Here is a 15,857-nt window from a genome sequence, read left to right as displayed (position 1 = left end):
TATAATCATACCTGATAATTTTCTTTCCATTAATCATAGCTGATCAATCCATAGACTGGTGGGTTGTGTCCATCTACCAGCAGGTGGAGATAGAGAGCAAACTTTTGCCTCCCTATATGTGGTCATGTGCTGCCGGAAACTCCTCAGTATGTCGATATCAAAGCTCCATCCGCAGGACTCAGCACTTAGAGAATTACACCCACGAAGGGACACTCTGCCCAGCTCACCACCGCCGAAACGGGGGAGGGGAAATAACCCAGCTCATCCCCACACAAGTGGGGGAGGGGAATCTGTCCAGCTCATCCCCGCGGAGCGGGGGAGGGACACCACACCCGCCGATGCGGGGGGATCTGGCTTATCCTGCAACCGCAACCGCGGGAGGAGCTGACTGACCCTAACACCGCCGAAGCGGGAAGGGTACAAAGCTGCCCTACAGCCGCACGAAGCGGGAGGGAGTGCCGGCAGAATTTATGTCTCAATCCAGCCCCGTAAAACGGGGGGGAGAGGAATGCAGCAGCTCACTGTAACACAAACTCGTCTCAACTCTTGAAGAATCCAAGTGAAAAAACTTGAACACGAAGTCTTTCTGAAGTAACTGAAGACTAAACTTGCACCTGAAATGCAATCAGAATAAAAACAGTACAGATATCTGGGAGGGGCTATGGATTGATCAGCTATGATTAATGGAAAGAAAATTATCAGGTATGATTATACATAATTTTACCTTCCATATCATCAAGCTGATCAATCCATAGACTGGTGGGATGTACCGAAGCAGTACTCACCCAGGGCGGGACATTGAAATCCCTGACCTCAACACTGAAGCTCCAAACCGGGCCTCCGCCCGTGCAGCCACCGTCAAACGGTAATGCTTGGAGAAAGTATGAGCCGAAGCCCAAGTTGCCGCCTTGCATATCTCTTCCAAGGAGACGGATCCGACCTCTGCCATCGAGGCCGCCTGAGCTCTCGCGGAGTGAGCCTTCAGCTGGCTAGGCGGCACCTTCCCTGCGGCCACATAAGCCGCTGCAATGGCTTCCTTGACCCATCTTGCCACTGTAGGCTTAGCAGCCTGCAGACCCTTACGAGGACCTGCAAACAGGACAAACAGATGATCCGATTTCCGGAAATCATTGGTCACTTCCAAGTATCTGATGATGACTCGCCTCACATCCAGATATTTAAGAGCAGAGTACTCCTCTGGGTAGTCCTCCCTACGAAAGGAAGGGAGACAGAGCTGCTGATTCACATGGAAGCGAGAAACAATCTTGGGCAGGAAGGAAGGCACTGTGCGAATAGTCACTCCTGCCTCAGTGAACTGCAGAAAAGGCTCTCGACATGAGAGCGCCTGGAGCTCGGAAACTCTTCTGGCTGAAGTGATAGCCACCAAAAAGACTGCTTTCAACGTCAGGTCTTTCAGAGATGCCCTTGACAAGGGTTCAAAAGGCGGCTTCTGCAATGCTCTTAGCACCAGGTTGAGATTCCACGCAGGCACCACTGAGTGCAGAGGAGGGCGCAGGTGATTAACTCCCTTGAGAAAGCGCACCACATCTGGCTGCGAAGCCAGGAAAGCACCCTTCAGGCGGCCCCTGAAGCAAGCCAGAGCCGCTACCTGGACTTTAAGGGAACTGAGCGACAGGCCTTTCTCCAGACCTTCTTGCAGGAACGCCAACACTGAAGAAATTGGAGCAGTGAAGGGAGAAAGTGAGCCTGCTTCACACCACGCTGCAAAGATACGCCAAACCCTGGCGTAAGCAGTAGAAGTAGAGCGCTTCCTCGCTCTTAGCATAGTGGCGATGACCTTGTCTGAGAAGCCCTTCTTCCTCAGACGCTGTCGCTCAATAGCCAGGCCGTAAGACCAAAGGGAGAGGGATCCTCCATCACCACGGGACCCTGATGTAACAGGCCCTGCTCCACTGACAGCCGCAGAGGAATGTCGACTGAGAGCCTGATCAAGTCCGCATACCAGGGACGTCTGGGCCAATCCGGACCCACCAGGATTACCCTGCCGGGATGCTTTGCCACCCGGTCTAGCACCCTGCCCAACATGGGCCAGGGCGGGAACACATAGAGGAGCTCTTGTGTCGGCCACTGTTGGAGAAGAGCATCTACTCCCAGGGATCGAGGGTCCCGTCCTCTGCTGAAAAAGCGCGGCACTTGGCAATTGGCCGATGACGCCATCAGATCTAGGCTCGGCTGGCCCCAGCGCTTCGTGATGTCCAAGAACGCCTGAGCAGATAGCAGCCGCTCTCCGGGCTCCAAATTATGGCGACTGAGAAAGTCCGCCTTGACCTTCAAGACTCCGGCAATGGGGGCCGCTGAAAGCTGCTCCAGGTTCGCTTCCGCCCACTGGCATAGATTCATAGCCTCCCTGGCTAGAGGGGCGCTCTTGGTACCTCCCTGGCGGTTGATATAGGCCACAGCCGTGGCATTGTCCGACAGGACCCGTACAGGCTTCAACACCAGTACCGGGATGAACTCCAATAACACCAACCGAATGGCTCTGAGTTCCAGGAGGTTGATAGACCACTTGCCTCTGCAGGAGACCAGAGCCCCTGCGCTGTCCTTCCCAAGCAGTGGGCTCCCCAGCCCATCAAAGAGGCGTCTGTCGTGACGACAATCCACTCCGGGGTCACCAGAGGCATTCCTGCAGACAACTTGTCTGTCTGCGTCCACCAGCTCAGCGCCTTGCGCACTGCTGGGTCCAAGGGAAGGCGCACAGCATAATCCTCCGACATCGGAGTCCAGCGCAGCAGCAGAGATAGCTGTAGTGGTCTCATATGAGCCCTGGCCCAGGGCACTACTTCCATCGTGGCCGTCATAGAGCCCAACAGCTGCACGTAGTCCCAAGCCCGAATAGGAGAGGCTACTAGGAACTAGTCCACCTGAGCCTGAAGCTTGACAATCCGATTGTCTGGCAGGAACACTCTGCCCACTTGGGTGTCGAATCGAACTCCCAGATACTCCAGGGACTGAGTCGGGCGCAGCTGGCTCTTCTTCCAGTTGATGATCCATCCCAGGGAGCCCAAAAGAGCAACTACCCGGTCCATAGCTTTGCCGCACTCTTCATAAGAGGGGGCTCGGATCAACCAGTCGTCCAGATAAGGATGGACTTGTACTCCTTCCTTTAGCAGGAAGGCCGCTATGACCCCCATTACTTTGGAAAAGGTCCGCGGAGCAGTAGCCAACCCAAAAGGGAGGGCTCTGAACTGGAAGTGTCGTCTCAGGACTGTAAAACGCAGAAAGCGTTGGAGAGGAGGCCAGATGGGAATATGCAGGTACGCTTCCTTGATGTCCAAGGAAGCCAAGACCTCTCCTGCCTTCACTGCCGCTATAACAGAGCGGAGAGTCTCCATGCGAAAGTGCCGTACTTTCAAGGCCCGATTGACCCCTTTGAGGTCGAGGATAGGCCGGACAGAACCTCCTTTCTTTGGGACCACAAAGTAAATGGAGTAACGTCCCTTGCCAATCTGATTTTTCGGCACCGGAACGACCGCACCCAGGCGGATCAGGCTGTCCAAGGTCTGCTGCACTGCCAGCTTGACCGGAGACTTGCAGGGAGAGAGTACAAACCCGTCTCTTAAGGGTCGGCAGAACTGTAGCTTGTAGCCGTCTCTGATGACTTCCAGCACCCAAGCGTGTGAAGTTACTGTGGTCCGCTCACCCAGAAACGAGGACAGCAGTCCTCCAATCTGCACTGGGGCGTGGACCAAGGCCCCGTCACTGGGTACGAGACCCTGGGGGAGGACCGGAGGGAGCACCTCCGGGACGGCGGTCTCTGCGAAAAGAATGCTGCTTGGGGGAGAAATTCCTCTTGAAGGAAGAAGGGGCAGAGGAGCCCGACTTGCCCGGGCGGTACCGACGGGCTTCCTGCAACCGTCCTCTGGAGGTACCGGGACGAGTACTAGCCCGAGCCCTGACCTCTGGTAATCTCTTGCCCTTAGACGTGCCGAGATCGGTCACGATTTTGTCCAGCTCGACCCCAAAGAGCAGCTTGCCTTTAAAAGGCAATCTAGCCAGGCGGGATTTAGAGGCGTGGTCAGCAGACCAATGTTTCAGCCATAGCCACCGCCGCGCAGAGACTGTCTGAGCCATGCCTTTAGCTGAGGCCCTCAAGACATCATACAGCAAGTCTGCCAAATAGGCTAAGCCCGATTTCAGGGCCGGCCAATCAGCCCTCGAGGAATGATCCGAGGGGGAAGCCCGCTGCACCATAGTCAGGCACGCCCTGGCCACATAGGAGCCGCAAACTGAGGCCTGCAAACTTAAAGCAGCTGCCTCAAAGGACGACCTTAAGGCCGCCTCCAATCTTCTGTCTTGGGCGTCCTTTAGGGCCGTGCCACCTTCCACCGGCAAAGCCGTTTTCTTAGTAACCGCAGTGATTAAAGAATCCACGGTAGGCCACAGATAGGCCTCACGTTCACTCACAGCCAAAGGATAGAGGCGGGACATAGCCCTAGCCACTTTAAGGCTCGCTTCCGGGACATCCCATGGAGCCGAAATTAAGGTGTGTATGGCATCATGCACGTGGAAGGTTCTAGGCGGGCGCTTCGTCCCCAGCATAATGGCAGAGCCAACAGGGGCTGAGGGAGAGACGTCCTCCGGAGAGGAAATCTTCAAAGTGTCCATGGCCTGTAACAACAGGTTGGGCAAATCCTCTGGGCTAAAAAGCCGCGCTGCAGAGGGGTCATCCGCTCCATCCGAGCGGGGATCCATCTCCTCCAAGGAATCCACAAAGGACCGTTGGGAGACCTCAGACACGCTGCCCTCATCTACATCGGAGGAGACAAAGTCCTCCAAGGCCTGAGAATCAACCCGAGGACGTTTACCTCTGGGAACCTCAACCTCTTTACCAGACGAGGGAGCAGGGGCAGCGTTGTGCATGAGGAAAGCCTGATGCAGCAGCAAAACAAACTCGGGGGAGAAACCCCCCAGACTGTGCACTTCCGCAGCCTGGGCAACAGCCCTAGACGCACCCTCAACCGGCGCTCGCAAGAGCGGGGGAGAAACATGCTGTGCATCCAAAATGGCGTCCGGCGCGACACTCCGCGAAGGAGCCGCGCGGGAAGAGCGACGCTCAACTTTAGCCGCTTTGTGCCCTCGCCCAAATTAAGGGCGTTCATGGCATTAATGTCTCCAACCTCAAGGGCGGCCCCGAAGAAGCCGTCCGAGCCGCGTGGCCGGCCAACATGGCGGAGGCGAGGAGCGGGGGATGGGCGTTTATGGCGGGAAAAACCGCCACGCCGGAGGAAGGACCGGGACATTCATCGGTCACAAAACTGTCACCCAACAAGGGCGAATCAGGCTGTAAGACCCCCGCATCCCCTCTAGAAGCGCTCCAGCGAACCGGGGAGCGACCCTTTGCGCCCTCGCCCTCCGACGCCATATGCCACGAGGAGAAGAATCGGGGAACCCCCTGCCCGCTATAAAAAGGTAAAAATTACCTGCTTGCCGCTCCGAGCTGTAACGAACTGGTGTCCCAGTGAGTAGCTGCAATGAACGTTTAAATAAACGTCGAAATAAACGCCTTTAAGGACGTTTAAAATTTTTTTTTTTTTTTTTTAACGGAGCCAGCGGGAGGGGGGAGAAAAGGAGGGACCTGGCACCACCAGGTTTGCACTTGCTCAAAAGAGCCCTCAACCCCAGGCCTCAACAAAACCTAAGGATTAGGCTTGGAGGCCTAGCCAGAGCTGCTGCTGTGTGTGACCACCACCTGCTGAGATAGAGAACATACTGGGGAGTTTCCGGCAGCACATGACCACATATAGGGAGGCAAAAGTTTGCTCTCTATCTCCACCTGCTGGTAGATGGACACAACCCACCAGTCTATGGATTGATCAGCTTGATGATATGGAAGATCTAATTCCTCTTTTTGTCATTAGCCTGTAACCTGTTTTAGGAAATGTCACACCTGCCTAAACACCCGACAACTAAGAAATTACTATTTATTACTTCTATAATACTGCTAAACATAGCGACAACAAATGTGATTTTCAATAATAAATTCAGAAAATACAAACCAATACATAAATCAGATGGAAAGTTATCAAATAAATCTCAAGGTGACAGAAGTATGTCACTTCAGCAAACACACTGGGCACACTTGAAGAGCATTAAGCAGAGGAAGCACAATCACCACCACTGAATCTGTAAGTCACATAATAAACCCTGAACTTTATTTTTTTTTTTTAATAAGCTATGGCCACAAAGAATACAAATTTCTAAGTTTAGTTTGTTTATATGGAACTACCATATGAACCAAAACAAAAAGTCATCTTACAACAACACCTGGTTGAACAAGATTCTAGGAGGGCGAGCAATGAAATACCACTTAATCAATGATGCGTCAACTTGCACTTAAGTTCAGCCTATGGACGAATGATAGTTTCATTTTAGTAAAAGAAATTCAAAAACATTACAACAAGCTACAGAAAGCTGTAAGAGCTTAAAAAAAAAAAAAAAAAAGACATACATGTGCTCTTCATTAGTATCCCTAAAGGTACAAAACCAGTGATTTCAACTCAATATTCACAAATCACAACGCATACGCCAATAATAAAAACTATTACAGCTGTTGTTTCAAAACTTTACACAGAAAATGAATGCTTGAAAGGATCTGTTTACTAGTAAATCGCCAACCTGTTTTCTATGCCGAGCTTTTACAGAAGCATTTTCCACAGTTCTAGAAAGCAAACGTCATAAGAACAGATGCTGTAACCAACCAAAAGATTATTCCAAACTAGCTTTTTGATTCACTTATTCTCCCTAATGCTTCAAAATACACATTCATGCCATAATCCAAAACGAAGACTGCAAACCACTGCAATAACTATGGATCCTGGGATATAGATGCTTAGTCCCATTTCTTTAATATTTGTACTTTCTCGGCCTTTGGTATCTTGTAGAATTTGCACCAGAGAAGCAAAGAGCTCCCATGAAAGTCAACACACATGTAAGAGAAAACTGATTTGCTGATATAAAAACATTTTCCTTAATTTGTAACACTTGCTCTCTTCTGGAAAGTATGTAAGGACATTAATAGGTTTTCTTGGCCCCCTCCCCCCTACAAGCAGCTCAAGTAGACAGTCATTTCTGCATGCTATAGAGATCTTTCATCACAAGTAAGCAACCTCACTTTCTCTGTCAACAAGCAGAATAAATCAGACACACTAATGCAGAATCCCAATGCTGAGGGCTGTGGCGATTCCAATTAGTGTGATCTTTTGCAGCAATTAAAAAAAAACTTTATGGGAGGGAGGGGGCGATTTGAATGTTAATTAAAAAGTCCTTTAATAATTGCCTGCCCAAAGGCACTGTTTCTTCCAGGCATTGTGTCAAAGCAATAATGGGCAGTCAATGGAAGACCATGTTTCTGGTTTGCAGATGTCTTCTATGGGAACCACAGATGGGTCATTGATACTCCAAAGGCTGTCTTGATGTGCTTTCACTGAGGCTAGTTAGGCATATTCTGCTGGAATGGCAATGGGAAATGCAGTCCACCAGCCAATTTGACAAGGTTCTTTCAAAAACTGTGTAGTTCCCAGATTGCTGAGAGTGTATTCTCTTCGTATAGTAGGCTAGTGCTCTGTTACAATCTAGAGTATATGCAGCAGCTGTTCTCCTTTGTGTGCATCAGAAGAAGACTTGAAGGTACTGAATGTTGCTCTCAGTTCCAGTAAATTGATCTGATGGGCTTGTTTAGAAGTCAACCAGATTTGCCTGGACGCATTGGAACACTGCATGAAGCCTGTGCTGGAAGCATCTGTGCTAAGCACCACCTGGTGTTGCAGTGGCTGGAATGGAAGACACAGTATCAACTTGTTGTGAGTTATCCACCACCATATGGATCGCAGATCCTAGCTGCACACTTTTATCACACACAATAGGGATTGACTGATCTGGGATTTTAAGTCACATGAGGAGATGCACAAATGTCTCACGGGGCCCCCAGGATAAAAATGGGCTGAAAAACTTACCTTCTTCCAAGAGCACCATGACAAGGCCAAAAGGCATTTCCTTGAAGTGAAAATGCCTGCCGAGATCACAAAACTACAGAAACTACCTGTGTACTTATCTGATCACAATATGCAGACAGGCCTCCACCAGAATTAGGAAGATGTGAAACCATTATGAAGATGAGAAACTCACCGGCCTGACAAAGTACATCACCAACCACACTGTCTCCATGTGAAAGATGGGAACTCTCAGGGAAGCACCGACTCCCTTCATCATCCAAGATAAGATAGAAAGAGCTGTCCTTCCTGGGCATGTCAAAATAAATCAAGTATCAGCTTTGCCCCTGTTCACGACATGGTTTAATTTCCACTGCCTCAGGGTGAAGCAACCCAATCCAGGGCCACAGCAAAGTTATATGCAAGGGGTGTGGCCGCACAGAGCACAAGGGAAACTGGGGAATGAAAATTGCACCCCTTTCATTGGCTTCCCTTGCAAAGTGGGTGGGGCAGTAGCACATCAGCCGCATTTGGGGGCATGTCACACAGGTGCACACCAGGCTTAATTCGCCCCGGAGCAACCTCTGAATAGTGACTTCCACTACCTCTCTTTTGAGAGGGACCTGCAAGTGGGGGGCATCATAAAGGAGCCTTAGTCAAGCTCTGTAAGCTCTAGGGTGTACCCCCGCTGGGCCACCTCCAGGACCCACTGGTCAGAGGTTATGAAGGCACACTAATGGAAAAAATGGTATAGCCTCCTGCTGAGAAAGACGATACTCTTGAACCCCTTGACTTCCGAGCCCTGTGAAAGGACGATTCTTTCTACAATTTCATAGCCAGCGAGGTGGCCAGGGTCTGCCTGCTGAAGCAGTACTGGCCCAAGTCCTTATAACAAGGCCTGCCTCCAGCAGATGAGCTGACAGCTGGTCCTCTGGAAGCCACTGGGGGTCTGGCTTCCTTGAGGTCTTTAACAACTTTTCCAGATCCTCTCCAAACAATAAGTGACCCCTGAAGGGCAGCTTGCTTAAATGAGTCAGCCACACAATGATGAAGCCAGAAACACTCCCGAGCCTCTACCAGGGTTGCCACAAACCATGAACAGATGTGTACAGATCATAAAGCATATCCACCTGAAAACCCACTCTTGATTTCAAGCGGACCACCTCCATGTGCTCTTGCAATTGTAGGGCCCATTACAAAAGAGGCTAGTCCACATAGCCCCTGCACAGAGAGGCCTGAATCCCCATCGCCAAGTCTGCACATGCCTGCTTGAATTGCTGTGCCACCTCTAGACAGTGGGTATCCTTCAGAGCAGAGCCCCCTTCTAGTGGGATGGCGGTCTTCTTGATCAAAGCCAAGACCAGGACATCTACCTGAGAAAGACAGAACAATCTATCACCTACTATGTGGGTATCACGCATACAATGTGTACTACGAGTATTACCAAGGTATGTGGCAAATCACTTCCATTGCTGTATGACATAGTAACCTTGGGTTGTCAATGTGAAAGTGCATGAAATTTAATCAACAGATTAGAAATATTGTAAAATCTTGCTTTAGTCAGATGATACATCAATTACATTGACTGAATGTAATTTGGTGAAGATAGTACATGCTTTATGTCACTAGCAGGTGGGATTACTACAATTCTCTTTTTAATGATTGAATAAAATTGTCTATAACGCTTACAATTAGTGCAAAATACTGCTGCCCAATCAATAACTGGAAATAAGAAGTATGACCATTTTACTCCAGTGCTGTATCAACTATGTTTACTTCCAGTGACTGCCCATATTACCATACTTTCAAGATGTTGGGTCTAGTGTACAAATCATTTCATTTGGGACCTCCTGTCTATCTTTCAAATAAGTTAACAAGGAGGTTCATTTTCAAAGCACTTAGACTTACAAAGTTCCACAGGTTACTATGGAACTTCGTAAGTCTATGTGCTTTGAAAATACACCTCAAGTGGAGGAGTGGCCTAGTGGTTAGATCACCAGTCTTGACATCCAGAGGTGGCCAGTTCAAATCCCCCTGTTGCTCCTTGTTATCTTGGGCAAGTCACTTAACCCTCTATTGCCTCAGGTACAAAGTTAGATTGTGAGCCCTTCAGGGACAGAGAAATACCCACTGTACCTGAATGTAACTCACCTTGAGCTATTACTGAAAAAAGTGTGAGCAAAATCTAAATAAATAAATAAAATACTCCTCAGAAGGTATTATGCTCACTGCAAAAAAAAAAAAAAAAAAGCTTGCTTCTGATCTCAGGCCTTGATAACATTAAGCTTTCAACAACTGGGGAAAAAAAAGTCTTTTCGTATGCAGGACCTTTACTCTGGAATTCTTTTAACAGATGAACTTCACAATGCTCCTTCTTAGTTGTGCTTTGGCAAACTTCCCAGATTAAGCGATACTCTGCTGAAGTAATCTGCTTCTGTAGTCATGATTCCCGCAATATGAGAAGCTGACTGAAGGGGAATGTTCAATTCTGCCCACTGAAGAAATAGTTGAGCCTCCTTGGCAAGTGGAACACTCTTTGTTCTCCCTGTCTGCTGATGTAGAAAACAGCAACCATGTTGTCTGAAAATACCCATACTGTCTTGCCCTTGATGAGAGGAGCAAATGACAGAAGAGTTTTCTTGATGGCTCCAAGTTCCAGCCTGCTGATCAACCAAGAGGCCTCTACTTGAGACCATAGTCTCTGCGGTGTGTGCTGGAGATAATGCATTCCCCAACCTGAAAAGCTGGCATCTGACATGATTACACACCAATCTTCTGTGGAGAGAGGGAGTCTTGCTTGATGATTTTGAGGTACTAGCCACCAGACCATGCTCCTCCAGGCCTGAGAGGACCAAGGAATTCGAAGCTCATAGTCCTCTGAAATTGGAGACCAACAGTTCAGAAGTGATGCTTGAAGGGGACACAAGTGAAATCGGGCCCAGGGAAGTAACATTCAGAGTGGCCGCCATCAAGCCCAGAACTTGAAAAGGGCCCAAATCAGCTAGTCATCTAGGTAAGGATGAACCTGAATCCCCTCCCCTTCTAAAGAAATGTAGCCACTACCACCATTACCTGGAAAAGGTTCTGGGTGCCACTGAGAGCCCAAAGGGCATGGCTTTGAACTGGAAGTGTTTCCTGAAAACTGAAAACCAGATAAATTTCCTGTGAGGAAGCCATATTGAAATATGGAAATAAGCTTCTTTGAGGTCCAAGGATGTTAAATATTCTCCTGGTTGGACAAAAGCTATCACAGATCTTAAGGTTTCCATACAGAAATGCTGTACTTTGAGAGTTTTGTTGACTCCTTTGAGGTCTGGCACTGGACAAAAGAAGCCTCCTTTTTTTGCATAAAATAAATGGAATATCTGCCAGTTCCACACTCTTGAGGAAGGACAGGTTGAACTGCACCCAGACTCAGTGAATGAAGAGTGAAATGGATGGCTTGACACTTGGCTGGGGCTCTGTAAGGAGACTCCAAGAAAAGATCTGTGATAGGCTGGCAAAACTCTAGTTTGTAACCATGTCTTATAATATCCAAAACCTACCAATCTGTGGTTACTTTGGTCCACTCCTCGTGATAGAGGGAAAGATGCCCTTCTATAATGTTGGGTGAGGAGTGAACCACCTGTCATTGTGGGGTAACTGAGGAAGAAGAGGGTCCTGCATTAGCTGACACATTCTTTTTGTTTCCTCAAAAGGAAGAATGACTGTAAAAAACAAGATTTTTGGTTACCAATCTTACCTGGCTTGTAATGCCTCGCCTCTCCTCTCAAAGTGAGATCTAAAAGATCTAAACTGAGACTTAGCTTCCAAATCTCGTTTAGCTAACTTCCTTTTAGAGGGAAGTTGCTTTTTGAGGAAAACCTAGAAAAGTTAGTTAAAGATTTTGGAGATTCTAAATTCTGATGTTTAACAGAAGATAAACCTATGTCCGCTGCCCAGTGCCTTAATCATAACCACCTCCTTACAGAAACAGTTATTGCCATCTGTTTGGCTGAAGCTCTTAAAAGGTCATATAATGTATCTGCTAGATATGATAAACCCGCTTCAAGAGACATGAAATCTGAAGGGGCAGAGGAGGAAGAAAGCTGCCGAGCCCAGGATAAGGAAGCTCTTGCAGCATAAGAGGCACCAAACTGTTGCCTGAAGACTGAAGACTGAGCACTGCAACCTGAAAAGAAAGCTTTAAGGCAGATTCTATTTTGTGATCATGCACACCTTTAAGCGCTATACCGCCTTCAACAAGAAAAGCAGTGTTTTTAGTAACTGCAATGATGAAGGCATCTATCTTAGGGAGCCCAAACTTTTCAACTTCTGAGGGAAAGACAGGATAAAGTTCAGATATGGCTCTAGCCAGGGCTTTTTTTGTGTCGGTACGCACCAGTACGGCGTACCAGCACCTTTTTTCAGTCCCCCAAACAGCTGTTTTGAAAAAATGGTGCCTAAGCACCTCGTGACAATGAAATTTTTTTTTTTGCTCCCTTCCTCCCAATTCTTATTCTTTTCCAGTCTCTTCTGCCCGTCTCTCCCGTCCGCGTGGTCACTTTTTACTTCCCTGAAGCCTTCTCCCTCCTGCGCACCACCGCTTCCCAGTCAGTCTTCTGCCAGCATCGGGGCCTCTCCTCAAGCACGTCCCGCCTACTCTATTTTCAACTTCCTGTTTTCCGCAGAGGTGGGACGCGCCTGAGAGGCCCCAATGCTGGCAGAAGGCTGACTGGGAATCACCGATGTGGTGCGGTGCTGTGCAGGAAGGCTTCAGGGAATAAAAAGTGACCATGCGGATGGGAGAGACGGGCAGAAGGTGAAAGAGCCAACGCTTGGGGGGGGGGGGCTGGAGAAGGGAGATAGCGGCCCGGAGAAGGGAGAAAGCAGCCCAGGGGAGGCTGGAGAAGGGAGAAAGCTGCCAAGGGAGGTTTAATTGACCGGAGTGGAAGTGAGCCTATCTAGTCCACTTTAACAAGGGAGCCAATTTGGGTAATCTGGCTCCACCTCCCCCCCCCCCCACCCCAGCTGTCGTTGCCGTTCAGTTTAAAGCAAGCAAGCTTATGATCTGCTGCATACACGTTGTTCTTTATTGTTGGTCCATCTGTAACATGGATGGGAGAGGAGGGCAGGGGAGAGAGGAGAATCGCTGGACATGGATGGGATGGGAGGGTAGAGAGGAGACATGCTGGAAATGGATGGAAGGGGAGGGCAGGGTAGAAAGGAGACATGCTGGACATGGAGGGGAGGGCAGGGGAGAGAGGAGAATCGCTGGACATGGATGGGATGGGAGGGTAGAGAGGAGACATGCTGGAAATGGATGGAAGGGGAGGGCAGGGGAGAGAGGAGACATGCTGGACATGGATGGGAGGGCAGGGGAGAGTGGAAACATGCTGGACATGGATGGGAGGGCAGGGAGAGTGGAAACATGCTGACATGGATGGGAGGGCAGGGGAGAGTGGAGAATCACTGGACATGGATGGGAGGGGAGGGCAGGGAGCGAGGAGACATACTGGACATGAATGGGAGGGGGGGTCAGGGAAGAGAGATTCGCTGGACATGGATGGGAGAGGAGGGCAGGGTAGAGAGGAGAATTGCTGGACATGGATGGGAGGGAGGGCAGGGTAGAGAGGAGACATGCTGACATGGATGGGAGGGGAGGGCAGCGGAGAGTGGAGAATCGCTGGACATGGATGGGAGGGGAGGGCAGGGGAGAGAGGAGACATACTGGACATGAATGGGGGGGAGGTCAGGGAAGAGAGATTCGCTGGACATGGATGGAAGGGGAAGGCAGGGGATAGGAGAATCATTGGACATGGATGGCAGAGGAGGACAGGGGACAGAGGAGAATCGCTGGACATGGATGGAGGGGAGGGAAGACCGGAAGGAGATGCACATGGATGGGAGGGGAGGGAGGGAAGAGAGGAGAAATGCTGGAAATGGGTGGAGAGGAGAGCAGGAGACATGGATGGATGGAGGGGTTGGGGGTAGAGAGGTAAAGCTGGACTTGGATGGAGGAGAGGGGAGAGAGAATTATTGCTTTATATGAATACAGGGAGGGAAGAGTGGAGACGTGCTGGACATGGATGGATGGGAGGAAAGAAAAAAGAAGAAGATGCACATGGATGGAGATGAGGGAAAGGGAAGAGAGGAGAAAAACTGCAACATGGATGGAGAAAATAGGCAAAAGCTGGATCCACGTTATACCTCCTCCAGTCAATTCCACGGAGGAGGACACAGCTTTTACTTATGGATGTAGGGCAAGAAATGAAGAACGATAGGAGGAAAGTAAAGAAATAAATGGAAAGGAAGCCCTAGAAACGGAGTTAAGAGAACAGATAGAGAGCAACAGAATCAGAGTCTGGGACCAATATGGATAGAAAAACAAAGTCACCAGACAACAAGGTAGAAAAAATCATTTTATTTTCATTTTAGTGTTTGGAATATGTCCAATTTGTGAATTTTCATCTGCTGTCTTATTTTGCATTGGGTATACTGGAGCTGTAAAAGCTTACAGAAATGATTTATAATGAAAAAAATCACGTTATTTTTTTCTCCTAAACTAGTATAATATTTTCAATGATGTCTGTTTATATGCGCCATGGCTGGTGTAAGGGGTGTGGTTAATGTGGGTGTGGTTATCATAGGGATGGAGCCATATGTGGTGACCCAGCCCATAATGAGTACCGGCACCTTTTTTTCTACAAAAAAGCACTGGCGCTAGCTACTTTGAGGCTATAATCAGGGGCTCCAATGGAGCTAGAATGAGTTCATGCATGGTATCATGTATATGGAAGGACTCAGAATTTTTTTTTAGTGCCAGACATAATAGAAGGAACTACGGAAGTTCCTTTCACAGAAGAAAATGAAATATTAAGAACTTCTAAGGCTTTAGTAATTACTAAATCCCTCAGAACCTAGAAGGTCTTCCTCAGGCAACTGGTGAGAACCTGAGTGGTCAAAATTAATTATCATTTATTAAACATTTGCTATACTGCTCATGTTGACACAAATCAAAGTGGTTTCCAAAGGTAACAGTAAAATCAGAAAGTGAAAGGAACTCTAAAACCATAGGGATAGAAAAGTAATATACAAACAGACTTAACAATCATTTGGGGACTCTAAAGGATGGCGAAGGAGGAAATTGAGAAAAGATGGGGGTAGGAAGAGATACTTAAAAATAAACAAGAGTGAGAAAAGAAGGAGGTTAAGGGAAATGGGAAGAACTGAAGTGTCTTTTAGTCGATCCCTCATGGTATTCTAGTGTCAGGTTGAAGGGAATGCTAATCCAGGTTAGTTTGGGAATACCAAAGAGTGAGCCCTAGTAGACAGTCACTGGAGGGAGTGACTGGGAGATAGAAACATAGAAACATGCCAGCAGATAAGGGCCAAAAGACCAATCCAGTCTGCCTATCCTCAGTAACCACCAACTCTTCCTATCACTCTGGACCTCCTACCCCCCACTGGAAGTCTTGGCAGCCATTTTTAAAAAAACAGAGAGCAAGAGGATCATCAGAAGGGCAGGAAAGAGTGAGGATCTTTCCTGCCTCAAAAAAGCCACTAGACCACCATGATGCCAGGAGGGCACCCACAGCCAGAGGGGGAGGCAGATGGATGGCTGGAGTTGGGATGATGTCAAAAAGTTGAAGTCAATTGTTAGTCTCAGTTTCCCCTTCCTCATGCAGCCATCATTGCTGTACACTCAAAACAAAGCAAGCAAACCTATGAGCTGCTACATCCACGTTGTCATTCTTTATTGTTGGTGACATTTTTGTTTAAAGAGGAAGTATAATAATGGAATAACTTTTCATGGGTAGAGTAGAAATTGGTTTTAAATCATAATCGGTGTGTCATTTGGAGGGGCTGGTTATAGGGACACCCTAGTACTATTATATTCGTGCAGAGATTTTTTTTCTCCTGATAAAG

The 15,857-nt window shown here is 48.5% G+C and overlaps 1 protein-coding gene across 1 annotated transcript in view; it reads right to left on the bottom strand.

The window, feature by feature from the left end:
- Window positions 1-12,113, bottom strand: part of LOC115459128 (cadherin EGF LAG seven-pass G-type receptor 1-like) — a gene marked incomplete at its 5' end in the record, with an annotated part of 112,262 nt that extends 100,149 nt beyond the window's left edge. Inside the window, 3 exons of the mRNA XM_030189000.1 lie at window positions 7,974-8,029; window positions 11,692-11,813; window positions 11,918-12,113. Of these exons, the coding sequence (XP_030044860.1) occupies window positions 7,974-8,029; window positions 11,692-11,813; window positions 11,918-12,113 (374 nt within the window). The remainder of the gene's footprint in view (window positions 1-7,973; window positions 8,030-11,691; window positions 11,814-11,917) is intronic.
- Window positions 12,114-15,857: the final 3,744 nt, after the last annotated feature.

The sequence above is a fragment of the Microcaecilia unicolor genome, unplaced genomic scaffold (genome assembly GCF_901765095.1).
Source record: "Microcaecilia unicolor unplaced genomic scaffold, aMicUni1.1, whole genome shotgun sequence".
Classification (NCBI taxonomy): Eukaryota; Metazoa; Chordata; class Amphibia; order Gymnophiona; family Siphonopidae; genus Microcaecilia; species Microcaecilia unicolor.
Note: the sequence above shows the minus strand (reverse complement) of the source record. Positions and strands in the feature narration are given on the sequence as shown.